The following is a 27,393-nucleotide window of genomic DNA, read 5'->3' on the forward strand; positions in this document are numbered from 1 at the left end:
CTTCCGGTTGAGGCCACACCCCCGCTTGGGACTCCGTATCGGTAAGTCCTTTAAATTACTTTCACCCCTGCTTATGATCATCTTTCCCAACAGATCAAGACCACATTAACATGCCGTTTGTACTCCAGTAGCCTAAAAAACCAAAGTCACAATATTTCCAGGCCAAAGTTTCTGACTAAGCAAAACAAGAGAGTCATTCTATTCAAGCAGATTTCTGTTAAAGTATTTCAAACTGAAGAATTGGTGGCTACTCCCAAAAGCGGGACATGAAGCATCTAATGAACAGTCCAGCATCTAAAATTGTAGGTTCAGGGGTTGGTTTCTGGTAATGAGTACAGAGCCTTCATGTTACTGGTTCAAGTCTGTGTCCAAGAGCAGTTACTGTGTCACAGTTGGTTGGTGGCCCTTCTGAAAACTGGCACTAACTGAAGCCTTTCAATCTCTGCAGTCTTCAAAGACTGCACAGGCACGGAAAAGAAGGCGTCGATAGTGCAAGCTGCTTCACGTGAGCAGACTCTTAAGCTGCAATCAATGGACATCTACATGGGCACAGGGCTCACCCTTGGGGGCAGCTGCAGGATCAGGGCCCCTGCTCCATCCTCACAGCTGGAAGTTCAGGGCTGAAATACATTAGCAGGGCAGCATGAAAAAAAACAGTTTTACCACTGGATGTCATTTACGTTGGTAGCCCTTAAAACTGAAAGTCCAACCCAGCTACTTTCTGAACTAAAAATTCATTAAAAAGGGGAAGGAAAAAAAACCCTAACTCTGGGTGATGCTTTCCCACAGAACTGAAATGGTGCTCGGAAGTGAAACTTTTCAAAAACTACACGATTTGCCATCTTTGTTGTAACTATTGACATTTGTTTTATTTCACTGCAGGTGTTTATGGAGAGCTCTTCCCCACACAGCTGTACTGAGTACATTTCAGGCCTGCCAAAGTTAATACAGCTTGCACTTACTGCAAATGCTATTTGTCTGGAAGACATTCAAAACGATGCTCTTATTCTCAAGGGTGGAATAAAACAATGAAACGCAGAGATCCAGTGTCACAGGGCTTACCAGGAGGCAGGGGCATACACATTCCATTGGCAGCTTCTAGAATCCGACTCATGATGTGGAAAGCTGCACACTCTGCCGCGCTTCCTCGCTCGTCCCTGCATTTAATAAAACAGCCTGTTAGCAGCCAAAGACATCGAACTCCCCTCATGGCTCAGTCACTTTGTGTCACAGTTAAATGAACTCATTTTAAACAGAAGGAATTCGCGGTCCTAAGATACCATCTTGGTTTATTTAAGAGTTAAAGTTACTGGATTCTAGTTCTTGTTAACAATTTGAAACGTGGCTGTACAGAATCTACGTGGAGCCCTCTGCTCACAGCATACCTACAAGTCTGCCATTAAACAAGGAGCCACAACTTTCTAAGTAGAGTACCTAAAGTTAGACACTTCCTGTCGATAGGTATCTACATAGGGATGTAAGTGGGCTGATTTTTCAGCACCCACAACCCAGACTCAAACCAATGGGAGTTCAGTGTGGCTTTTCTTTATGTACCTCCACCCCCAACTAGTTGAAGCTATCCTCTGCCGCCTACCTGGTGCTCGGTTTTCAGTCAGGTGTTAGCAATATAAATATTACCAAAACCCACTCATGGCAATGTGGACTTGGCAAAACCATTTTGCCACATTCTATAAAACTTGCTGTAGATTAATGGAAAACTCGTGCTTACAAGCAGAGAACGCCGGACTGAAGACTGTATTTCCTCCAAACAGCTTCCATTATCCGACAGATCAGATCCAGCTAGAACAAAAAGGGACGTGGATGAGTTCTTGTGTGGCCGTTAGCCTCTGCTAGCATTTTCTACACCAGTTCACGTGATAACATTGTGTGGATTTTAGTTCTCCTCTGATTATTCCAATCTCTTCTTAGCTGATTTCCAACACCCACAAACAAGTGTTCAGCCCACACAGTCTCTTTCTTGTGCTCCCTGGCTGACCTCCAGCTCAGAACGATTGGCCAGTGCCAGCTCCTAGCCCCACTCACCTCTGGCCCCTCTAAGCTTCTGCAGCCAACAGAGAACCTGCCCTTGTATGCGAATGTTGAAAGGATTCCATAACCATGCTCCGTGCAGCGTGCAAATCCAGCCTCATTCCCAAAACCTCAACTGCCACAGGGCTGTTTGGAATAATCCCATTAATGTTAAATGAGAAGTGTTTTTGTAGCTCAACACCACCGCAAACATCTGGCATGTCTCTAACGCCGTTCATCTGGGGGGCTCAAAATTCTTTAGAAACACTAGTTTGGAGGGATTAACTGAACACTCCTAAGGTAAGTATCATCCCCATATTCCTGGGGGCATACGAAGGCACAGAGAGGTTAAAGTTTACTTCCCCACGGTACAGTGATGAACTCCTAGCACAAGCCAGATAACTCTGACTAACATTCCAATATTTTCCAAGTTCAAAACTTTTTGGACGTGATGGGAAATTCCAGTTGAAATACTCTAGAGTTCAGCAGTTTCTCTTTCATTTCCAGGAAATGACAATGACTTCCAATTTTCAGGCACAAGCCAGAAAAACCACACCTCCTGTCTGGAAAGGCTTTCATTTCTGGTCCAGCAAGCAACAGAGCCCTTAGTCTAACTACACTCTGGCTACATCTGGAGTTTTAGCTATATCTGAAGATCAGCACATAGTAGAAGTTTCTAAAGGAGTTCCCAAAAGTTATGCCACAGTCATTGGCTATGCTATTACTTGCATGACAAAACTGGATGTCTGCGGGGACTTGGTAGAGTTTGAGTAAGCACATACTGATCCAGCTTCTACCCAGTTCAGAAAATTGCAGCTTACAGGTGTCATTTGGTTCGGCTATAATGATGTAACCAAGTTTTGAGTGTGTGAAAGTCATTTTATGTTGTTTGCATTCTGATAGCACTTCAGAGTCCCCACTGTGCTAGCTGTACAAAGACAATCCCTGCCCCACAGTTCCTGCAATCAAATACACAAGACAAAGTGTGGGGAAAAGGAAGCATTGTTGTTGCTTTCCAGATGGGGACAGTAAGTGACTTGCCCACGGTCACCTAGCGAGTCTGCGGTAGAACAGGACATGAACATTAATCCAGTGCATTAACCACCACAACATCCTCCATCTCAGTAAGAGTGAACATGGAGTAGAAACTGGTAGAGCAGTATAAGCCTCACCTCTTGGTACACTTAAAACTGAACTGGAGAAAATCCAGATAAAAAAACATCAGTAGCAAAATGGACTAGACCAGCCAATACTGCAGTGACAGGGTGAATATTTTTTAGAGTGCCTATGCCACGTTTGAATTTTTATGCCTTACTTTCTGAGATGCTGAGGTTCCACTGCAGTGTTCAGCCACTCTGGCTTTTCTAAGGTACTTCCTGTGATGATTAAGGCTGCATGTTTGTCACGGAGATCACAGAAGTCACGGATTCTGTGACTTTCCGTGACTTCTGCAGCAGCCAGCAGTTTGGGTGTGTGGCAGGGGACTCAGGGCTAGGGCTGGGGCAGGGAGTTGGGGTACAGGGTGGCACTTATCTAGGGGTGGCACTTCCCGGCTCCCACCAGCATGTCCCTGCAGCTCCTAGGCGGAGGGGCCCAGGGGCTTCGCACACTGCCCATGCCTGTAGGTGCTGCCCCCGCAGCTCCCATTGGCTGCAGTTCCCAGCCAATGGGAGCTGCTGAGGTGGCACTTGTGATGGGAGCAGTGTGAGGAGTCCCCCTGGCCTTCCCTCCCCCTAGGAACTGCAGGGACATGCTGGTGGGAGCCAGGTAGGGAACCTGCCAGCCCCACCAACCCTCCTACCCCCCAGCACCAGCAGGGGTCCTGGGTCGCACGCTGCCGCTGCCTGCCCCCCCAGTACAGATCCCGGGCTGCGCGCCACCGCCCACCCTCTCCCTCCCCAGTGCCAGCTGGGGTCCCGGACTGCATGCTGCTGCTCGCCTCTCCCCAAGCACAGCGGGGGTCCCGGGCCACCCCCCCAGCACCCACGGCATCCCTGGACTGCCCCCCACCCCCACAGCAGACCCCCGGACCAAGTTTTAGTCAGGGGTCTATAGTAATGAACAGGTCACTGGCTGTGAATTTTTGTTCACTGCCCACGACCCATCCATGACTTTTACTAAAAATACCCGTTACTAAAACACAGCTTAGTGATGATCTATGAATGCCAAGAACAAAACTAAACCTATTTTTCGTTACTTCCTGCTTTGCTGGTTTCTGCCCTGCCATACACTGCTGAGATTACATTAAAGAATGCTGGAAAGAAAATCACATTCAGGCCACCTGACCGATAAATGGGGTATGGGAAATGTAAAGATGTTATGAATTCAGTGAGAACTCCCAACCAGGATGAGGGGAGATCCAGGTCTAGTGATGGACTTCTAAAAGAATCTTGCAAAGTGTGCCTGCCAAATGGCTGGAGTAATTTTTATGGACATTTTGCCTGTGTTTATAACAACTTTGTTTAGTTTCTGTTAAGGCGCCTACAGGAATGGAAGCCTATAAATTGCATATTAAGAGAATTCTTGCTTTAGGTGATGTTAAAGAGCAAAATTCATCACAGGTTTTGTTATTAAATAGTGGGGGTTATTTTAAAGGCTCAATGTAAATTGATTTGTTTTGCCAGAAACTTTGGCAGAACAGGGCTAAATAAGCATTCTGACACCAAGAAGTTCTTGTCTTTGTTTAGATTAAGAGGGAACACATGAAAATGAGAAAACCGTAGCAAAAGAGAAAATGCATCCCAGTTCTACTTTAAACATCAAGCATTCATGCTGCAAAGAATCTTACAGTTCTTATTTTATCAGTGACTAGTTTTCTTCTCCAAACTTTCTTATTATAGACACACAGATCTAGAAAATAGATACTGGTTACTGAGCAATGAGCCATGCACAAGACACAGAGAAAGACAGTCCCTACCCAGAGAAAATGATCTAAAAAACCAAAGTTCCAACAGTAACTTAAATTTGGAAAATAAGGGGGAAAAATTCAAACTAACCAGTTTTGAAACATATTCCAGAACTATCTGGTCAATCTTCATTTTCCCAACATATTGTAGATGCCGCATAAGATGATCTTTCAACTGAGCAACCATCTGGAAAAGGAAAACAGCCACTTAGGTGCCTTCTCAAAGTTCAAGCAGGTGCAAGTGCCAATTCACATGAACTAGCACAACAATCTTCTGTCTGTGGCAAACAAACATGATTTGCACTGAGATCACGGCCTACCACACATTCTCGCCAAAGAAAAAAGTGATTTTAAACAGCCAAAATTATAACTTAGTATAGATCCAGCTCAATGGACCAATGAACATAACACGAGGCCTTCAGTTATCCCTGGACCACTCTTCTCTGCCTAACAGGAGAAAGCCTGCAAATCTAAATCTCTATAAACGCTACTAAGTTACAGTGGCTGCATATATCACAACACACGGCTACAACTTCTACACAGTCCTTCACCTGAAAAAAGAAGATTCTTAAATATTCCAGTTCTCAGCATTCAACTTTAGGTCATGGAGAAAGAATTATTAGGATTTGGATGAGAGGGCCAGACTGAGAGAGGAGTCCATAATGAGCCCTAGATTTTGAGTGGCAGAGAACAGGAGAGGTGCTGAGGGTTTCAGAGGCAAGATGAGGAGTTCAGTTCTAGCCGTGCTGAGTTTGAACAGGTCACAAAATCTGCAGGAGTAGATGTCCAACAGATTGGCTAAGATTTGGGACTGGATGGAGGGGGACAGCTCAGGAGTGGAGATCTAAATTTGTGAGTCATCAACATGCAGTCAGTAGATGAAGCCATGTGAGATCACCCAGGGAAAATGGTGTAAAGGAGGAGGTGGCCCATAGATGTAATGGGGTTACAAGTGAAGTAGAGGGCAGGTGAGAAACAAAGGAGAATGTGGAAAGGGTGTTAAGTGGGGAGCAGGAAAAGGAAAAAGGATCATGCGGGATCTCGTTGATCTTCTTTTTGAAAGTTAGCCAGCTCTTGCAAAGAGGGAGGAGGACATGGGAGAGGGATTAGAAGGGAGTTAAAAACAGAAAGTAAGTGACAGGGGCTTGGGGTGGAAAGTCAGTGTTTAGGCAAGGAGTACAGCAGCATATAAGAAAAAGAGCAAGCTTGTACTGGAGGAAGTCAGGTTTTGACAAATTAGCTTTTAGCTATGATTTGCCTCCTAATTTTCATTTTTAGGGTTTAGTGTCTTGACCTGGGAGAAGGGAACCAAACCAAGTCCTGCATGGCAGCGTGTTCTGTCCCATTTCTAGTCCCAACGTTGATTAGCCTAAGCCAGTGGTGGGCAACCTGCGGCCCATGAGGGTAATCCACTGGTGGGCCATGAGACAGTTTGTTTACATTGACCATCCGCAGGCAGGGCCACCCAGTGGCCGTGGTTCACTGTTCCCAACCAATGGGAGCTGCGGGTGTCCGTGCCTGCCGACATTCTATGTAAACAAACTGTCTCATGGCCTGCCAGCGGATCACCCTGAGGAGCTGTGTGCATCCTGCGGGCCGCAGGCTGCCCACCACTGGCCTACGTGATCTTCTAGTGAACCACTGAATAAAAGACTTTGCAAGAAAAACTACAAGTAAATACTATCGAACTTATTCTTTACATTGATCAAGGTTGCGTGTCTTCTACTGCACAGGATGTAAAAAAAAACACTTACTAGTCCGATTAATAATCGCTGCTGGTAGTCTTCCTCTTGAAAAAGAGGAACTAGCCTTTCCTCTGAAATAAACAGAATTAATATCATTCAAATACGTGATTCTGCAGAATTAGTGAGAGACTTCAGGGACTCTGAGGAGAAATAAACAGGAGGCAGAGCGTTCCCATTCCTAGACAGATTCAGAGAACAGTGACGGAACAGAAAATTGTCACAAAGCAGTCTTCCTCAGCTGCTCTAATATGGAGGCATTTGTGAAAAAAGCTTATTCTCTTCCCCTCAGTTCTCTTATACAATAGCATCGCACTTTGCTTCTATAGCTCTTTCAATCTCTAAGAGAAATGATGCCATCACCATTAGCCCTTTAGAGCCGGCAGGTCCAGAAAATCCAGTGGTAACAAGAATACACAATGCACACTGTTCTGATCTTGACATTTACAACTCTCACCACGGGCAAACATCTGGGCGGGTTTGCTATACAACTGGTTAGAGCAAAGTAGCATTTGCACAGAATGCACCTCCTACTCTCACAGCAGAACCCTTTGGCCTGGCTATTTCAGTTACAAATTGCTGAGTATGGTGAATCTAAATATCCGACAGCACTCCCTTTAACTGCATGGAAGAAAGAGATTACAAAATAAAAGAACAGGTATAGAACACAACAGAACCTGGCATCTTCTGACTCCTTACGAGTTCTTCCTGTCCTATGAGATCAAACTAACAGCCTGACCCTGCAAGATGCAGAGCAGCTCCACTGTCACGGACTGGGATTAGAGGGCTTCACTTGACATCTTGCAAAAACGGGCCCCTAAATTTTTAAGCATTTCCCTTTAACTATCTTTTGCCTGCCTTGAAGTATATGTATTTAGCTACTCCTTGGGCAAGCCACCTACCCCCCTCTACCTCACTTTCCCTATCTGTACAAAGATGGGTCTGGCTAGCCCCATTTTAAAATGCCTGGAGATCTATGGATAAAATGAACTAGGTAAATGCTCACTATTACTATTACTAACTAGAAAGTCTGTAGGCACAGTTGAGGGTCTGACACGAATGAACTATTCAGACAAGTGTATGGTTCTTAAACCAGCATCTTTAGAAGACAGGGCAGTGGTTGCAGCGTAAGGCTACAGAAGTTTAGCTAAGGCCACATGGGGTCCTAAAAGTCAGAATCCAAAGCAATGGTTGAAGGATAGGGGAGGTGATCATAATGTTGGCTACTGGAAGTTAATGTTGCCTGTATATTCTAGACATGTCTGGATTTGTTTAAAACTTTTAACTGAGTGACCAATACTTCAACTAGCACAGTGATGTAAATAAGGTGGGACTGCAATCTGGAAATCTTGATCAGCTTGTGAATGGAAACCTGAATCACATGATAGAAGTGACACAAAGAATAACAGAGGTCCTGAAAGACTCAAATGCCTAGCAACGGAAACAAGAATAGCAACTTATGATTTGTCAATGAATTTTATGGAAACTAAGTTTTAACTAATTTTTAAACTAATAAGTAGGGGTCTTGAAGGTCATTCTAGCATTTCTGAAATGATTCCAAGATGCTACTCATCAGCTCTGCTCAGCAACTGATTGAGGCTAGTGCCTTGTCTCCTCTACGATTTTTCTACCATAATCTCCCAATGGTTGCAGCTCTGTAGTGGTAGCACTGTAGAAAGCTGATTTAACAATCATCTATCCCTTCCTTAAGGAAAACTCCTTGTGTAGATAAAAGCTAGATGACTGTATTTGTGTAGATCATTTTCAAACCTGCTCTTCAATCTCACCCAAGTCTCCTGATGCTGTAACTATACATCAGAGAGAGACCCTTTTCCTGCATTTTAGTTACCCAGCTTTACCTGCCTCATCCCTCAGACCCTTCAATGGCAAACAGGTTCAAAACATATTTGAAAATGAATGTTTCAGGCCATGGTATGTAGACTGTAACCATTTCAGCATCCCACCTAGCCACAGACTGCATCAGTGCATGTTTTCCTTACCCAAGTTCCATGCAGCAAGATTGGAAAGCACCCTAGGGAGGGAAAACTGAATTTAAATACTGCTTCAAAAGGCTAGACACACACTGAAAAGTTACTTATCTACATGCAGCTAATCAGATTTTAAATTGCATGTATTGGCCATGTTAAACTAGCTCAGTATATTAAGGATAGTGGCATAAAATTAACTTAAATGTGTTTTTAAAGGAAGAAATCTTCATTTCTAATATTCAGTCTTAAAGCCCAGAATGCTGGATTCCCTGGACAGTTTTGTGACCATCATCAGGAGTCCCCGATGACCTGGGTTGACTGACACCTGGGTGACCTCCCATAGGTGAGGTGAATTGGCCAGGTATGTAATAACCGTGAGATGCACCCAGCTTCACAGCACTTTTAAGTCCAGAATGGTCCACTTAAAACACAGCATTCATTTAACCAGAATAAGGAAGGGTAAAATCACCAATATTTTACTTACTTTTTTGCATTCTCAAAAATATTCCTTAAATATGTTGTGGTTCTCCTTTCCTCTGCTTTCTACATTGAAAAAAACAGTTGCAGAACTATTAGAATCCTGCCACATAAAAGACCGATGACAAACAGTGCTAGCTTTCCCTTCTAATGGGGATAATGCTACAGTAGTGCCTCTCAATCACTTTGAAAAGCACAACCTGCAGCTGGTAGAACTCAAGAAACCCACAGAAAGCTAGTGTAGCAGAAATTCAAGCCCCCAACCTGGTGGGGTATTGTGGAATTCAGATCCTATCCGAACCTACAGGTAAGAATTACAATCACTGACTGCCCTCCCATAAGCGCTACCCAATTTCCTCATCAAATGTCTAATGAGATGAGTTCCAACAAATTAATTCTTTACTTCTGTATTCAGCTTTAAAACAATGCTCACATCACGGAAACATAATGATGGATGCTTATCCGATCTGTTCATTTACCTCTTCCGAAAGTAGCTTATACCATTCTCTCCTGAGCACATTGTTGTTGTAATGCAAGTGTGGCTCGGCGTACTTCGCACGCTCCAGGTTTAAGTTTAGCTTTTCCCAGAAGCCTTTACAATTTTGAACCTACAAATATGTAAACGAAAGCATGAATACAAACTGCACAGTTGTAAAACTATCTATTGAGTTTATCGCTCAAATGATGACATGAGAGAACTATGATAAATGCAGGGTTGGAAATCAGTCTTGGGTTATTGTTTTTTTAAGCCATTCTTCTACTGAGAAATTATTACTACTATATAAGAAAGCTATGAAACCTCTTACACAAAGGTTCTCTTTCAGCGTAGCGGGTGAATAACCTGTCCGTTTTGCACCCAGGGAATGTTAGCCGAACAATGCAGACACTTTGTTCTTTCAAAACTTCTCCCATTTGATATTTCTTTCCTTTGTTTGGCAGTGGCTTTCTCCTCCTCAGCCATAGCACTGCATCATACTGGCACGCCAAGGTTTGTACCATTACAGAATTGCATTAGCACTTTTGTTATAGAGTCCTATTTGAGAAGTTGATATAACAAACTCAGCCCAGAAAAAAAAAAAAGCGCTTTTCTACAGCATTTTTTAAACCTTTGATTTTAACATTGAAATTGACTTAAAACCTAGGAGGGTAACAGGAAAAACCAAATACGTACAATTCTGGTTTCCTGCGCCTGTTTTTGCATCTAGAATTCCACACTGGGTCTGACTTTAATTTATTTATTTTAAATGGAAATTTTAAGCCATTATTAAGACTCAGCAGCATGCACTGTACTGGACAGGATATAGAAGATTAAGACACTAATTTTTGGAAGATGGTTGAAAAAAACCCACATTTTTAAGCTTTACTCCTCTATTCATCTGCCTTTCCTGGCACACCTTTCCAACCACTGCCATCATCTCAGCAACACTTTGGGGGCACCAGCAGGCTTTTGGCTGCCTCTGCCCCTTGCCAGTTTTCTTACCTTTAATAATTGCCACAGTGAATTGACACTGTTTCATAGCATGGAGCACATCTTACTGGAGAAAGTGACACATGAAAACCTGGCCTCCTTCCCTGCACTTTAATTCATACTCATATGGACCACTTCCCTTCCACTGTCAGTCACACAAAAATCCTGTGGCAACTACAGCGATGGCTTACACAGAAAAGGAACATCAGGAAAATAACTTCAGGGAAATGATGTATTTTTAGCTGCAGTTTAATGCAGTTTAGCAGTGGGAAAGCAAAGAGAGGAACCAGCATCTTGCCCATCCTGAGCTGGAGACCACCCGTTGCCCACAGTATCAAATCTCTGGTCTAAGACTCAAAATATTTTGAATAAAACAGCACTCAATGGAAGATGAAGAGAAAAACCAAGAGTAAATGTTCTAAATGTCCTATTTGGTCTAGGTTGGGATAGCTGCATAGACAGTGAAAGTAAAATCCTGCACTTTCAGTGGGTCAAACAAGAATTCATCTATCCTAGCACTGCAGGGTTTGTGTTAGACCATCAGATGCTTTCCTCCTTTCAGCCCTGCAGCATCCACGAGGCCCACCTGAGTTAATGTGCCCTCAGAGTCAGGGACCTACCTCCCTGGAGACCAGTCCGTTATTCCTCCAGGTTTCTCCGAGGGCAGGCATGACCATCCTTAATTGCTCTAATTTTTAAACAAACATTATAGCCCATTTCCCCTTGTATGTTGCATCTTCATTCAATATTGCATGGAACTGCTGCCCTGAGCAAACAAGCTGTTTTCTGTCCTTTGCCCCTTAACATTATTTCACATCTGCTTTTGAACCTGACTAGCTGGGTATTGGAAAATCCATCACGTGGACCCTTTCTTTGCACAGCACCCAAAGTTCACTTGCCCTTGAGCAGTCCTATCTTTCTAGAAGCTACTGGCTATTTCTCCCCCAGAAGTCTCTGACACAAACCTATTCTCCATCAATCACAGCCTTAAATATAATGTCTAAAGATTTTTAAAAAGGGACTAGTGATTTTGGTGCCAAACTGAGATACTTTAAAGGAGACTAATTTTCAGAAAGTGCTGAGCAACCAGTACCAAAAATAATTTAAAAAAGTACAGGCACATGTGACTATTCACTTAATTTCCTATTTCTCCAGTTGCACTCGAGATCAGGCATGACTTTGAAAGACAACCTATAATCCATCACAGTGAATTACAACACACTCCCACATAATTATGAGGAGACCCAGGCTAACTTTTAAAGTGTATAGTATGGTTTAACTACACTCCCCAACTTTTGTGTGGCCTTAGCTGACAAGGGTCAGTCTGGGTTTTAACATAGTTTAATTAGGTTAAACACTTGAGGTTAACACAATTGACTGAGATTTTTGGTAGTAAATAAGCAAAATAACTAACTCTACAACATATTACTATGGTATTTTTTTGGCGTTGTGTTACTGTTAGGTTAACAACAGCCAGAATATACAACAAGGGTGACATCTAGTGACCAGTTTAGATAGTTGCAGTTGCACAACCCTATGGATCTCCTGCCAGTCCCCCGTTGCATTGTTTTCAAGCCATACAAACCCTTGTTTGACATGATGAAAAGCTGCTTTTGTCTAGTGAGTCCATAACAAAGTGGCAGGTTTTAAGATTAAAATTTGATGCCACTGAAAACTAAAACCCGCAGCATCTTTTGGTTTCATTTAAGATGTCACCAGGTTAAAATGAAGGATTGTTTGTTGCCTAGAGTCTTGGTTTTCTTTGGCCTGTCCAAAGAAAGAAACAGGGTCAGGCTGGGTAAGAACTGGAGGAGAGATTTCCATAATGCAGGTGGAAGTGGTGTTCATTCTGCAGGCTGCCCTGTACCACCAGACAGTACAGGATTAGTGGCCCAGCCTGAAACTGTATTACCGATGGCGTCATTTTTCAGAGATGTCAAGCCAAAGGTCCTCCCCGCTTGTGAGGGTTTAAAAAACCCATGGCCCTTTTCACAAGAGCAGTCGTGTCAGACTATATTTATCCAACACAGTGAGGACTACTTGCCTGAACTCCTCTTGCAGTTTTAAATGGCTACCACGGTCCTCTTCACCGCCTATTGTACGTATCTTTGTGCTACCACCTAACTGGTGGTGGAGGATGTATAACTAACTGCGATGAGAGGCACTAGGTAAATATGCAACAAAGCTCAATGCTTACTCCCTGCCTGCTCCCCCGTGCCATGAGACGGCCTTTTCCGATGCCCGCCCCCTTGCCGATTCTGTGTGCCTCACTCTTTTCTTTCAAATTCTTCAAGACTCTTCCTTTGAGTTAGCCTTCCAACACAGACTTTTATCCCACTCTTCCTGACAGATTAAAACATGAGTGAGCATAAATATATTAACTTGTTCAAAGAAACTGATCAGATTTCTATGTAACACAAACAAACATATTCCTGGCCTCTCTCTCAACCCCTTGTTCCCAAGCCTTGTGTTTGTTATCGCTTAGTAGGCTGTTGAATTTAGGATCCATTTTCCTACTACATGTGGCGCACCCTCAAATGGGAAGGAATTCCCTGGGAGCACTCAGAAGTTCACAAAGGGCATGGGGCCCTTAAATAGAAAGTTCATCAGGGTCGGGAGATGTCATCGTGTCCATGAAATGCCTCATGCACCTGAGAGACTGCAGAAATAATAAATAAAGGGCCAGATTCAATTCTATGTTCTGGTTGCTTTTTCACTCTTGGGCAACAAGAACCACCTAGAACCCCATTAACGGGCCAGTGAAACTGGGTTTATGGTGGTTTTGTATCACTGGAGCAGTGTAAACTAGCCAGAACAGAGCACTGAATTTGACCCAGAGCATTTGTATCTTAGTGTCACATAAGAATCAGAGCACTTCGCAGTCAAAAGCAACAACAAATAAATGTCTTTAGTTTAACTTTATCCTTCTCAGTCTGTTTAGGTTTTTAGACACAAGTAGGAAAGGAGTTTCACAATCGAGAAGTGCAGCTGCTAAAGACCTTTGCTCCCAGAGGCTTGAGGTTAAATCTCAGACAAACTGAACAGCCTGCTAATTTTGACCTCCGTGAGCACAAGCAGCATATGGTGACCAAAGAGCCATCTCAAGACCTGATCTCCCAAGTGTCATCAGCTCCCAGTGAAATCAATGGTAAGCAGCTAGGCCCAATTCTGCTCTCACCCCGGTGTAAATCAGGAGCAATCCCACTGGTGCCAGGAAAATTGGGCCCTTAGAGCCAGTTAAAACTGAAATTTTAAACTAGTTCTGAGCATGTGGGGAATAAGAGCACGTCTGACTTAAGTTATTCCATTTGACAATATTCTCAAATTCCAGAGCAAGCTATGTCCAGAATACAACTCCCACAAGAGACCTCTGCTCACATGCTGGGTTCCCAGCACTTTGAACGTCACTCCTATGTTATTTGTCAGAGTGATTCTCCGAACATTCAGCACAGATCTTACAACTGTATTTGCCAGTGTCCTTACAGCCATGTTCTCCCAACTGCCAAGTGCTCTTAACCTTCATACAAAGTGAAGACTTCAGTTGAAGGCAGTTGTGGGTAGGGGGGCAGGGAAGATGAAGTAATCATCAATCCAGCTTTCATAGCAAATACAGGAACTACAGACAGATTTCCCCCTTTCCCTCTGCCAAAGACTATACCCTGTTCAGCTTCTGTATGAGGAGAGATTAAAAAGACTGGGACTGTTAAGCTTGGAAAAAAGATGACTAAGACGGGATATGGTAAAATCATGAATGATGGGGAGAAGAAAGTGAATAAGGAAGTGTTATTTACCCCTTCACATAACTTGAGAACCAGGGGTCACCCAATGAAATTAATAGGCAGCAGGTTTAAACAAAGTATTTCTTCACATACACAGTCAACCTGTGGAACTCATTGCCAGGGGATGATGTGAAGGCCAAAACTATAATGGGGTTCGAAAAAGAATTAGATAAATTAATGGAGGATAGGTCCATCAGTGGCTCTTAAGGAAGAAGGTCAGAGATGCAACCCCATCGCTGGGTGTTTTTAGCCTCTGATTGCCAGAAGCTGGTATTGAACAACAGGCGATGGATCACTCAATAATTGCCTGTTCTGTTCATTCCCTCTGGGGCACCTGGCATTGGCCACTGTTGGAAGACAGGATACTGGCCTAGATGGACCATTGGTCTGACCCAGTATGGCCGTTCTTATGTTCACCAGGTTCAGCTCCTTTTCCATACCCACCTGTACCCATACAATTGGGTTGTTTAGGTGAAACAGACACTTCTTCTGAACAGCATGGCCCGAGTGATCACAACAATGCAATCATGGGGTACCATGGCCAAAATGAAAGGAAAAATCCTGAACTGCTGGTGCTGATGAACATTAGGGATGTAAAATGTTAACCAGTAAGCATTAGTCTTACCATTTAACCTGCTTTAACCATTAACCCCCCGGCCTGCTGGCTGCCTGGCCAGAGTAGACCCAGCCACTTAATTGGTTAACCATTTAAACAAAATATTTTTAATAGTTTAAATGGTATTTACATCCCTAATGAAAATATAGTCACACCTCCAATGGCCCCAGTGAGAGGCATTAGAAATTCCCCATGTCCCCAGTGCAAAGAAACTTCCCCCATGTTAACTTCAGTCACAGAATGAAGAGGCATCAAACAAACACGAAAGCACCCAGGGCAGAAGCCAATGTCCTTCCAAAAGAAAAGGGCAAAGACTTGAGAAACTACAGTGCATTTCTGAGCCAGCAAAATCTCTCTGGAAAATTCATGTTTCTAGCAACCATAAAAGCTACTTAAACTAGAGCAATTCTTTCTTCATCCTTATTTTCGGGTAACAAGTGGATTACAGTAACGTTTATAAGGGAAGTGACAACCCACACCCTTTCTACCAATAGCAACACCTTCATATGTAGGGACTTACCTTTAATTCAGGTAAAGAAATAATGTCTGTTATGCATGTTACTCCAGGGATAATCTATAAACAAATAGTAGGAAATTAAAACATTAATTTAGTCTAAAAGATATAATCTGTTTGTAACATAAAAATGTGAAGATTTCAGATCACTTTCCACGGGACAGTAATCTAGCTACCCAAGACAACGCATTCGTCTTTGCACAAAAGAAGTATGGAAACTATTTTCTCTCTGTGCTAGGATGAAAAGTGGTCTTCTCTGTCAGGATTAAAGTAGCTTGATAGATCCAGTATACAAGATAGACAGTCTCCAGCCAACACAGAGTAAAGTAAACATGTGTGTGGTGTTTGAAGTTTTAAGTAACTACCATTTAAATAAGCTGCCAGCTCACCAGAACTTTTGTAATGATTAGTGTTAATGAGGAAAATCAGACAGTAGCCCTTACTGGAGAAGGCTGAAGACTGGAAAACTTTTGATTGGCTGGTGATTGTGTTACCCATGTGTAGACCTGCCCTATGCTGTTTTCTCTATAAAACTTTCATTATGGTAATAAATACTCTCCAGATTGTTTACTTATTGGAAAGAACTGCAGGATCCTGGTGACTAAAGTTACTCTGCATCCATTATAAATACCACACGGGCACACAATAACTGGTATATTATTACAAAAAAACCATAACCAGTGTAATCATTCATAACAGTTACATAAATGCAATCACAGCTGTTGTCATTGACGTTTCATAAATGCATTTACCAAAAATAAAGACTCCTGAAAACCATGACACATTAAGTCTAGGTAAGATAAAACAGGTATAAAATAGACAAACAAGCCACTAAATCAGAGGTGGGCAAACTACGGCCCACGGGCCACATCCAGCCCACGGGACTCTCCTGTCCGGTCGGTGAGCTCCCGGCCGGCGAGGCTAGCCCCGGGCCCCTCCCCCGCAGCCTCAGCTCGCCATGCCACCAGCACTCAGGGCGATGGGGCTGTGAGCTCCTTTCGGGCAGCACAGCTGGGAGAGCCGCCGGCCTGCCCCGGTGCTCTAGATTGCGCAGCGGCATGGCTAGCTCCAGCCAGGCGGCGTGGCTGACAGTCCTGCTGCTCTGAGTGGCATGGTAAGGAGGCGGACAGGTTGGATAAGGGGCAGGGGGTGGTTGGATGGGGCGGAGATTCGGGGTGGGCGGTTAGGGGACAGGGAATAGGGCTGGGGGTTGGATGGATGGGAGGTTCTGAGGGGGACAGTCAGGAGGCAGATAGGGGGCAGGGACAGGCTGTTTGGGGAGGCACAGCCTTCCCTACCGGGCCCTCCATACAGTTTTGGAACCTCGACGTAGCCCTCAGGCCAAAAAGTTTGCCCACCCCTGCACTAGATCATCTTCCAAAAAGAATACATTTGCTTCCAAAAGCAAACAAGTCTTGTGAAAAATGTTAGAAAGAATAAAAACCCTCTCCCAAAGTTATTAGTGCTCGTAGCCACAGATTCCTTACCCCATTCCAGTACAGCAGTGATGTATATGGCAAAAGTTTATCCAGCTTGCTAGTCTCTGGACACATTGCCCAGTATAAGGAAGCTGAAAGCATTAAATAAAAAAAGAGAGAGAGATTTACAGAGACAAGGGCTGTGTAAAGTTATAAGCTTTATAGTCTTCCTTTTTACTCGCCCTTTCCCTCACTAATCTGTCAATTAATTAATTGTTTAGGAACAAATCCTGATGTTGCCACTGCAGCAGCTTCCTTAGCAGTGGAACCTGATATGACTCCACTGCACAAAGGGAGGAAAGGAATTGCAGATAGCCATGCAGGGGTGTGTCAGCTGCTTAGCCGGGGTCCCCTGAACAGACACACAGGAGGCAGGACTCAGATTGGCTGGGCCAGGAGGTCTGCTGATATGTGAAAATGTCACAGGATACACCAGCCATTATGCTGAAGCAACCTTCCTGGAATGGCTCTGTGACCTGGCTGCGGCTAAAGGAGAATTACTCCTTCCCCTTCTATTCATCTGTCTGGCACACATCCCAGCTATTCGAACCACCTGCTAGGCAGAGAATTTGGCGCATGAAAGGGCAAAATGGTAATGGAGTTCTCTTCCTGCTCAACTAGGTAGCTAATCACATTTGTACAGTCGTACAAATTGCGATAAAACCAGAATTGCAATGTACTTGTCTTCTCAATTAGCGACCGAGTACAGCAGTACAACAGCTGAGTCAACCAACCGTGAGTACAATTAAAAAGATGAGGCAGCAGCAGGAGAGTCAGTTTGCAGTTGTGTGGCTTTATCTTCTGAGGTCTCCCTTTAAGCACAAATGTGCAGTGTGTAGTTTAACATGCAATGCAAAAAACCACCTACCAATGAGAAATTCCTGTAAGGGGTCAAATGTAGAACATGCTGACAGGTTCTCAGAAATCCACTGAATAATCTGTTAAAGTCAAAAGATGGAGAGTTCATTACAGTTCTGTATTTAAAGCTTGTGTTCAAATGAAAGACTCTGGAACAGTCCAAAGCAATGAACACCTTTTGCCTGCAGTTCAGTGCCTAAAATGGTGACACAGAGCTAAGTCAAGCAATATTTTCAGAAAAAGAACCATTATACCCATCAGACTGGAAGCATGTTGGGGCCAACCTGGTCAGCTTCTAGGTGCTACCACAATACAAACGTTTGATGATAATAGTGACCATGTCTTTATATTTGTCCTGTAAGGCACCCAGCACACTCTTTTTAGCACTGAATAAGTAAATATCAAGAAACTTATGGAATTAAGTTATATTCCTACCTGCATTTCCAAATCTGTTGTATTTCTGACATGTAGAAGAGCACAGTGCAGCGCTGCCAGTCTATCACTGTCCAGTTTGCTGTTCCAGAGGAATTGCATCAAGGAGCACTCATTTATTCTTACAGTAAACATTCTTCCTGAGCAGCAGTCCCAGACGGCTGACTTGAACGGGGACTGGATGGAACTTTTGTGCAGCATGCTGATTCTCGCATCCTCACCTGAAGGGAGGCGGGTTTAAAGGAAGAAAGTCTTTGAGTGCGCATAAGCTCCATTTACCACAGATTTCTCCCCTCTGCCATGTCCCATGATCTCATGGTCTCCAATGGTGAGAAATAATCCACCCCTCCTTCATTTTCTCCCCCCTCACATGCTTTAATTTCCCATCCCTCCCTATGGGCCTACTGTTTTCACAAGTGCTAAGCACCCACAGGTCCCTTTGAAAACCGTGAGAGATGCAAGTGCTCAAAACTTCTGAAAATCAGACCCTACCTGTCTTAGATTTTTCCCTAGCACAGATCACCATTGTGTCTTACTTAGCACTTAGGGCAGGTCTACACTACCGCTTACGCCAATGTAACTTACGTAGCTTAGAGGTGTGAAAAAGACACCCCCCCCGAGTGACGCAAGTTACAGCAACATAAGCACTGTCCACACCGGTACTATGTCAGCAGGAGATACTCTCCCGTCAACATAGTTTCCAACTCTCATGGAGGTGAAGTAATTAGCCGACAGGAGAGCGCTCTCCCGTCAGCATGCGGCGTCTTCACCAGACGCAATACAGCCGCGTAGCTGCACTGGTGCATCTGTGCCAAAATAGCGCTTCTAGTGCAGATCTGCCCTCAGTCTTCACTGCTTCTTGGCCATTGTTCTTGAAGCTTAAAATGACTGGATGGAGTCATTTAATGACATTCCTTAACTGCCGGTAGAAGCATCCATTCAGTAGTGTAAGCAACTACCTCTACTGCCCAGGACCTCAGTAGCACACCAAATCCCTTCTGTTTGGGGGAGGGAGAGACAAAGTATCTAACTCTTGCCTGAATTGGAATCACTACTGTAGATGGCCACCATTTTAATAACAGAGTAGAGTGACTTACTCTGCACTAATTATGATGCAGTAAGTCTGTGCCACCCAGAACAACATGCTCACACTGTACTGAGCCATCCAAACAGCAGCATGTGCCAAACTGTAACAACAGGGAGATTCTGCTTTGTAGTACTAAATTTAAACATAACCCAAAACCAAAACCACTTTGCATATACTGGAACTGATTCACCACTGAGTTACTCCAGTTTTCTCCAGTGTAATTCCAGGCCCACTGCATCAGAAATCACACCCACCATGCAGAAAATAAAATAATGCTTCCTACCTACCTCAGGTATTTCTGCAGGAAAATATTTATTTATATTGCCACCTCCACCCAGCTATTAGCTTCTTTTTGACATTGCTGCATATGTCGGAGCTGCACCAGTCCTAGCAGCCTACCTTTCTTTCACCCAATCAGAAAAATGGCCTTCTGTTTTCAAACAAAGGCCTTCTGTTTCCAAAAATAACCCATTTCCTATAAAGTACTGTTATGTGGTAGTGAAATAATGTGCCTTTCAGATGAGACTTCAAAACAAATTACATTACTCTGATCAGGTGAAGGAAATGCAGATTTCCTCTCCCCACTCCACTCGCACATACATACATTTCCTTCCTCCAATTGAGTTTTTGTAAAATCAAATTTGCATCTCCATGTGAAATTTGAGAATACTGGAGCATCCATAAACACGCATAGGGGGATGGGAAATTATTAAACTGAGGCAGAGAATGCAATTCACTGAATGGTCTTCTTTCATTTCATAACACGCTAACAGTGAGTCATGGATGAAATAAGAAAGTTCATCATTTCTTTTTAAAATTGAGTGTGCCAGAAATGCATGTCTTATTCTGCCTGATCCCTATCTCCTAGGCTTTTCAGAGAACAATGTACGGTAATGCAGATGTGAGGCCAATAAAATGAACTGAATTCTCCTCCAAAGGGAGCGGAACATTTTCAAGAGTCTCCACCAAAGCCAACAATACAAGAGATGCTAAAGACTTCAAAGTACTAAAGTTTTACTGTACCTGTCAGAAACAAATTATAGCACATCAGGTCAGGATGTTGAGTATTGAGGAGGTGTAGAAAGTGGCCAGGCAAATAAACAGCCACGTAATAGTCTGTTCAAAATAAAAAGAGCCATCAATTTGAGCAACTGTTCAAATATTTACTTTGGAAGGCTGGGACTTCTGAATTCTCAGCTCAATTCTCTTTATTGGAACAGGTTATGTCTAGGAGTTAGAACAGGGTTAGTTAATAGCAGTTGCAGTGTTAACACAGGAAATACAGGTTATACATTCAGGTTTCCAGGGGAGGATGTGAGAGGCTCATGCCACTCAAGAAAGCTATACTAGCTGGTCTCCAGAGAAGTACAGTCAGCTTCAGAGGAAGTTGCTCACTGACAATACGAGGTATTGCAATATCAACTGCCAAAAATGCAAGTCAAGTAAGTTGCAAAATGTAGCACATAACATAACTTATGAAGGGATGGGGGGGGGAGACTTTATGTCGCTCTTATGAAGACGAGAGAGACCACCAAAAGGTTGGAGATTAACAATTTCTCTCCCTTCTCAAAGTGGGGAGAGGAAACAAGAGAAGCTACATTAGCAACCTACCAAGATTCAAAAAAGCTACTTCCTTCACTTGTGGGTAATCTGTTCTTTGTAGAGCAACAGTAAAGGTTTTGCTGTAACCTGGAAAGACACACATGAAACATCTGTTATATGCAAATTATAACTATAGAGCGAGAATCAGAGCAGTGCAAGTCTATCCAAACCACAGAACTTCTGAGATTCTTTGTCTATACCATGTTATATTTCTCATGGGATATAACAAATCTTCCTCTGTCTGGACTGAAATGCTAGTCTCTATTCTTACCAAGAAGGGCTTAGAACTAATGGGTTAATTTTTCAGAGAAAAGCCAGAAGGAGCCACTGTGATCATCTAGGCTGACCTTCTGTATAACACAAACCACAGGACTTCCCTGAAGTAATTCGTGTTTGAACTAGAGAATAACTTTTTAGCAAAACAACTAATCTAGATTTAATGGCCAGTGAGGGAAAATCCACCACAACTCTTGGTAAATTGTTCCAATGGTTAATTACCTTTACTGTTAAAAATGTGTGCCTTATTTCCAGTCTAAATTTGTGTAGCTTCAACTTCCAGCCATTGGCTTTTGTTATACCTGTGACTAAAGTCCATTATCAAATTTTTGTTCATCATGTAGCTGCCCACAGACAGTGATCAAGTCACCTCTTAACCTTCTTGCTAGCTTCACTTATACAGCTAGTTTTCAGTGAAGTCAGTGAGAGCTGCACCTATGCCTGTGAAAATAAGGGCTGGCCTGTGCCCCTAGACACTCAAGCTAGGAACTACCAGTTCCATTTCCCACACACGGTGCCTTATTGTCACAGGTACAGAGCATCCGCAGCTCCAGAGCCCTGTGCAGATACAAAATTTATATCCATGGATGCAGCTCCTCCAGCATGAGTGTACCGCCCCCAGCTCTGCCCACTGCACCACGGGACCAGGGACAGCTACCGATGAGCCTGGTGCCTGCCCTAGTGGGCGCGGTTGGGCGCAAGAGGGAGAGCGGTACAACCACACAAGAGGATCTGCTGGCGTCGGGTGCTGGCTCTTGAGAGCGGCGGCCCGCCAGGCTGCTGCTTTCGCTGCTGCGGTTCCCAGTAGAGCCCTGCAGCTCCGCAGATACCGATTTATATCTGCGGATATCCACATCCACGGATATAAATTTTGCATCTGCACAGGGCTCTGTGCAGCTCCCACTGACTTCAGTTGCGGCTGTAAGTGCTCAGCACTGCTCAGAGTCTGGCTGCATATGTTTCAAAGTGGACACCCCGAAATGAGGAACATGCAACTTATGGCCACCTATGGAAAACTGTGGTTTAAGTGTTTTGCCCAGAATCCCATAGGTAGTCTATGACGGGGATATAAACGTAGCAGCCTAACTGCAGGTACCCAGGCTTAGAAGTTTTAGTCAGAGTATTTTACAGTCTACAGCTTTACGTAGCTGTTTATTTTGTAAGCTATTCTGTGACACTTGGTACAAAACGACACACTAAAATAAGTAAGAAAGAACAATAGAACAAAACAGATTAACTGTACCTTTATGTAAAAAAGAAACTGAGTACGTGACCTCCTTCGGAATATCAGGAGCCTGACTACAACACAGACAAAAACTTCCTAAAAAAATAAAAATAAAGCGATTGAAATGGAGGTTGGTTTTGTTATCATACTTGTTCATTCAATAAGTTATGTCTGCCTTCACTGATCGACTTTATAATTCTCAAAAGATGGATATCGGCTGCAGAACCCAATCCTAAAAACTAAGAAAAAGCATCTTTGTTATCTTTAGTCTAAAACATTCTTAAACAACTTTCAAGACTATAGAAATATACATACATCAAGGTAATAGCTTCCTCTTAGCTAAAGAGGAAGAAGGCAAAAAGGTTGAGTATGAATAATAAGATAGGGAAGTGCAGGAGAAAATACACTGTAATGCAATTTTGGATTCTGAAGGCTCAGCAAATCCTTCTAATTCAGAGAAACTGCATTTTTCAGCTCTTTGCTGTAGAAAACACCATCTGAACCACTGTACCTACAGGAAGCCCAGATTTCTGGAGATTATCTATTAAAAGCTGCCAAGATGCAAAGCTGTAATTCAGTGTGCAAAACAGAACAACACAAAGTAAAGGTCTAGTTATCTCACCATCCTGCTGCAAGTGCAGAATTAACCCTGGCCTAAAGGATATTTGCTAGTGCCTTCTCATGCTTCAGAGAAATCCTGACTTTTCTTCCTTAAGCAGAGTGTTATTTCCTTGTTAGAAGAGAAATTTGTCCTTATCATAAGCACAGTTCAGCCATGGTAAATTACTGTTTGTCCCAACCTTATTCCCCCACCCAACCCCCATTCAGAATGATTGACCATTTTGACCCCACGTAATAGTAACCTGCTGTCCAGATCGGATAAAATAGGAAACAAATTAAACACCTTGGTCCTCTTACTTTAGCCAGTTACTTTTGAAATTTATGCTACAAGCAGCCCCAAATCCATGCTGGCCCAATTCATTTGGGAGAGCAGAAGAGAGAACTATGATCATACATACAGCTGTTACCTTTGCCAATAATTTAGTGCCTAAAAAAATGTATTGCTAACAAAGATATTGCTGTCAAAAGACACAGATAAATGTACACATAGACACACACTTTTATAATGCAAATGGCTGCACAGTACACTGATCAACAGCACAAGTATCCAACCTCAATAGATTTCACTTTATTAAAAGTGCCTAGAACTTCTGAGCACAAAGCTGTACTATAGCATTGCACTAGTAATGCTCCATATTTGGCTGAGGCATTTAACTTTCAGGAGGGGGCAAGAGAGAGAATTTCCTCTGACTAAAATTCATGTTTGTTTCCAGAGTGCTGAATAGTTTTGGTAAGTTTGATAGAATTTTGCTTGGATATTTGAGGTACTGAAACATAAATAGATGGGGTCTTTTGGGGCCTTAAGGAACATGCAGAATTTTTAAAGCAGCAGCATAAGGCCACGGCAGGACGGTTGTGGCTTTTCTGGGCCTCTTCCAAGTGCTGTTTTCTTGCCATGGTCTCCCCTTCCACACCGCCAATTTCATTTTCACATGCTGGGAAGGACAAAGTGTGCTGTGGAGTACACTGCCCTCTAAACTGCACAATTTGAACTGAATGTGCAAACTAATGATCTTGTATTCAGATTAATGCATTGGTGCATATGTATGCGAATGTGATCAAAGAACTGGATGGCTCAGTAGACTTGTATTCAGATTAATGCATTGGTGCATATGTATGCAAATGTGATCAAAGAACTGGATGGCTCAGTAGACTGCTAATGGGATACACGTGCTTTCATCTCTCAGAGGTTGGTAGTGAACAAGAGGAGCTGCCATCCAATGCTTTTCAGTGACTTAGCTAAAGGGAGATTGGTCTCAGTCCAGTTGCAAGTAGACAGGTACACATTTCACAAGAGTCGCCACATCTGACACCATGTTAGCAATCTCAGCAGAGAGGCCAAAGACAGACTATAAAGTGACACATAAACTGAACTATTTTCTTGCCCCAGCTGGTGGTCCCTGCACGACTGACACACGCTGCTAGTGGTCAAGTTGTAAACGGTGCTGTAGTTTTTCTGTTTATCCACAGAACACAGAGTTTACACTCCAGCACTGTTCACAAGCAGTAAGTCTCACACAAAACACCGGGCCAAATTCTCTGCAGAAAGTAATGGCATAAATGAGCACAGCTCCACTGAAGTCAGTGGAAGTGCAGTCATGACACTGGAGAGTTTGGTCCAATTGTTTTTGACGTGTGATCAGCAGGTTGTACATTCAGATATTTGATAAACTCTCCTCTTTCTTCTTCAAAAACAAAGAGGGGGAAGAGGAGAAAACGGGGTGGAGGGAAGGGAAGATGGAAAGCCAGAAACAAAACAAAAAACAAAAAAAGGAAGAGTTTAAAAATATAGTTCTGCTCATGCAACTCCATGATAAGATTTTAGGACATACAAGGGTCAGGAAATAGCAACTATAAATTCTGTGACTTGGCAATTATACATTAAGACATTGAAATTACAATAGAAGGTACCATGCAATTCCATATATGCATAAAGTTACATTTTCCTAGGAAACAAACTTTAATTTCTTGTCTTTTGTTCATGTAGAATCTCAACCATAATGTTGCATTAAGACACCTCCTGCAGCATCAGAACATCTAATTCAAACACAATGTGTCACTGTACATAAATGTCTTGCATATATCCTGTGTCCAGACTCCATGCACAACACAACCAAAGGAGAGTCATCGATATGCTAGCTAACAAATGGTGAAGCAGGAGGAGGAGATGGGTCTTTTATTCCACCTTATTGTCTATGTTTCTGAAAGATCAATAAACTAAAATTAAAATAAAAATCTCCAAGTTAAAAAAAAATAACCCCTAATCACAAAGTTCATGAGACCAAACCAATGGTTAAATAATCATTAACGCTGTTCAGAAAATAGAAAGTTAATTCTCAGACTTGTTTGATCTCAGCTAATTTGTGAGCAGGGCTTTTTGGGGTCTAGTGACATGCTATCTTGTTAGCGCTGGCTATGAGCAACAGGGCTACTTTTCTTCTGCTACAGAAGTTTGAGAGAGAAAAAGTGGCTTCATTCAGAGTTGAGACAGGCTATGGTTACTAACAGTTTTTTATTAAATTGGAAATTGCATAGAATATTCCATTTGAAATTGTGCCAATTCTTTACTGGAAACAGTTTAAAACCGAACGAATAAGAACGCTAGCATTAATGTTTTGTAGCCTCTGAAGTATGCTAAGCACTTCACAGAAGACACATTCCCTTCCCCAAAGAGTTTACAAAGTAAATTTTAGATGAATGAGAGACAAACAGCAGGGAGGAGGTGGGGTGATAAAAAAATGAGGTTACAGCAATAGGATCTTGCAGTACTCAGTTTATGCACGTGCATGTAGGACATGTCTACACTATAAGCTTAAGTCAACCTACGTTAGGTCGACTTACAGCCACCACAGTAATTACTGCAGTGGTTCACGTCCGCACAGCCTTTCTTCTGTCGATGGTGCGTGTCCTCACCAAGAGCACTTCCACCGACTTAAAAAGGGCGTGGAGGGGGCCTGAGAGCCAGGACTCCCAGCTCCACGTGCAGCTCCCTGCCAGGAGCCCGGCTCCCCTCCGGGCGTTGGGCTGCCTCCCCCCATCTCGGCTCCCCACTCCCCACCAGGAACAGGGCAGCTGCAGGGAGCGAGGCAGCCAACTGGACCTCAGACGCGAAGTACCCCACCCGGAGCCCCGCTGCCCTCCCCCACAGGCTCTTGGCTCCACACTGGGAGCACAGCTGCACCCAGTGGGGAGCTCTGCGCCTGGAGTCCGGTCAGCTGCCCTGTTCCCAGCAGGAAGCCCAGTGCAGCTGCCCCATTCCTGGTGGGGAGCCTTGGGGGCGGGGGGCAGCCGGCTCCCAGTAGGGAGATCAGCGCCTGGAGTCTGGTCAGCTGCGGTGCTCCCAGTAGGGAGCCGAGAGCCTGGGTGGCAGCCCAGATCAGTCAGAGTGGGAAGCCAGAACCCCAGGGGGAGCAGGGCTCTGAAGGAACAGAAATGGACACTGTGTGGAGTTAATTAGCTCTCATGCCCCAGGCCAAGCTGTGGACTCTGTGCCTATATGAAAAGTTCTGAACAGAAACTGTAGTTAAGATCTTACATCCACATTAAATGGATTATGGCCCTTCAGGCTCCCTGCAGGCAATGGGGAGGCCAGGCAGCAGCCTGAGCTGGGAGCCTGGGTAGCACCTGGGTTGGAGCAGAGACCAGGCAGCAGCCCACCTGGGGAGCCAGCTTTCTTGTCAGTTTCACAGCTCCGCTGGACAAGAATGACAGCCAATAGCTGTAAGTAAGACAGTGTCTACAGGGACGCTGCGTCGCCCAAACTACACTGACACAAGCCCTATGCCTCTCGTGGAGGTGGAGTTATTATGTTGGTGTAGCAGGGCACTTACATAGGTGGGAGCAAGGCTGCAGCGCGCACACTGACATGATTAGGTCGATGTAAGCTGCCTTACATCAACCTAACGCTATAGTGTAGACCAGGCAGTTGTAGCACAGGTGTACACTTCAGATGTGTTGTTAGATCCTGGGCTGCTCCTGGGGATGCCCAGGTAGTATCTACACCCAAGAGCATTTTTCTGTGCACATCTGGTGAAGAAGGTATGACCATTCTCTCTGATGCAGATTTTGCAACGATTATCCAGGCCTTTGTCAGCTTCATATTAGCTTGCTGTAATGTACTTACCTGGGGCTACACCTTGAGACCACTTGGAGACTGAAGGTTGTGCAGAATGCTCCCGTCTGCTTAATAAGAGAAGTTTCACCTTGGAAGTGCATTACATCACTGCCTGGGGACCTGCTCTAGCTGCCAGTAAGTTTCTGTGGGCAGTCTGAGGTGTCAGTGCTACTATATAAACCT

The 27,393-nt window shown here is 43.7% G+C and overlaps 1 protein-coding gene across 2 annotated transcripts in view; it reads right to left on the reverse strand.

The window, feature by feature from the left end:
* The window catches only part of LOC120393089 (gamma-secretase activating protein), a 65,117-nt gene that overhangs the window by 12,113 nt on the left and 25,611 nt on the right, over positions 1-27,393 (reverse strand). Inside the window, exons 13-27 of one of the 2 annotated variants that reach the window (XM_039517711.1) lie at positions 22,494-22,571; positions 20,984-21,061; positions 20,396-20,488; positions 18,289-18,506; positions 17,864-17,933; positions 17,005-17,087; positions 15,524-15,577; positions 9,620-9,748; positions 9,148-9,206; positions 8,676-8,707; positions 6,688-6,749; positions 5,025-5,120; positions 1,730-1,800; positions 1,063-1,157; positions 26-620 (exon numbers count right to left, since the gene is read on the reverse strand). In XM_039517711.1, the coding sequence (XP_039373645.1) occupies positions 601-620; positions 1,063-1,157; positions 1,730-1,800; positions 5,025-5,120; positions 6,688-6,749; positions 8,676-8,707; positions 9,148-9,206; positions 9,620-9,748; positions 15,524-15,577; positions 17,005-17,087; positions 17,864-17,933; positions 18,289-18,506; positions 20,396-20,488; positions 20,984-21,061; positions 22,494-22,571 (1,238 nt within the window). In that variant the 3' untranslated portion in view covers positions 26-600. Of the gene's footprint in view, positions 1-25; positions 621-1,062; positions 1,158-1,729; positions 1,801-5,024; positions 5,121-6,687; positions 6,750-8,675; positions 8,708-9,147; positions 9,207-9,619; positions 9,749-15,523; positions 15,578-17,004; positions 17,088-17,863; positions 17,934-18,288; positions 18,507-20,395; positions 20,489-20,983; positions 21,062-22,493; positions 22,572-27,393 lie in introns of those variants that run through there. The other variant, XM_039517700.1, reaches the window with a different exon arrangement.

This window comes from Mauremys reevesii, linkage group 1 (genome assembly GCF_016161935.1).
Source record: "Mauremys reevesii isolate NIE-2019 linkage group 1, ASM1616193v1, whole genome shotgun sequence".
NCBI classification, from domain to species: Eukaryota; Metazoa; Chordata; order Testudines; family Geoemydidae; genus Mauremys; species Mauremys reevesii.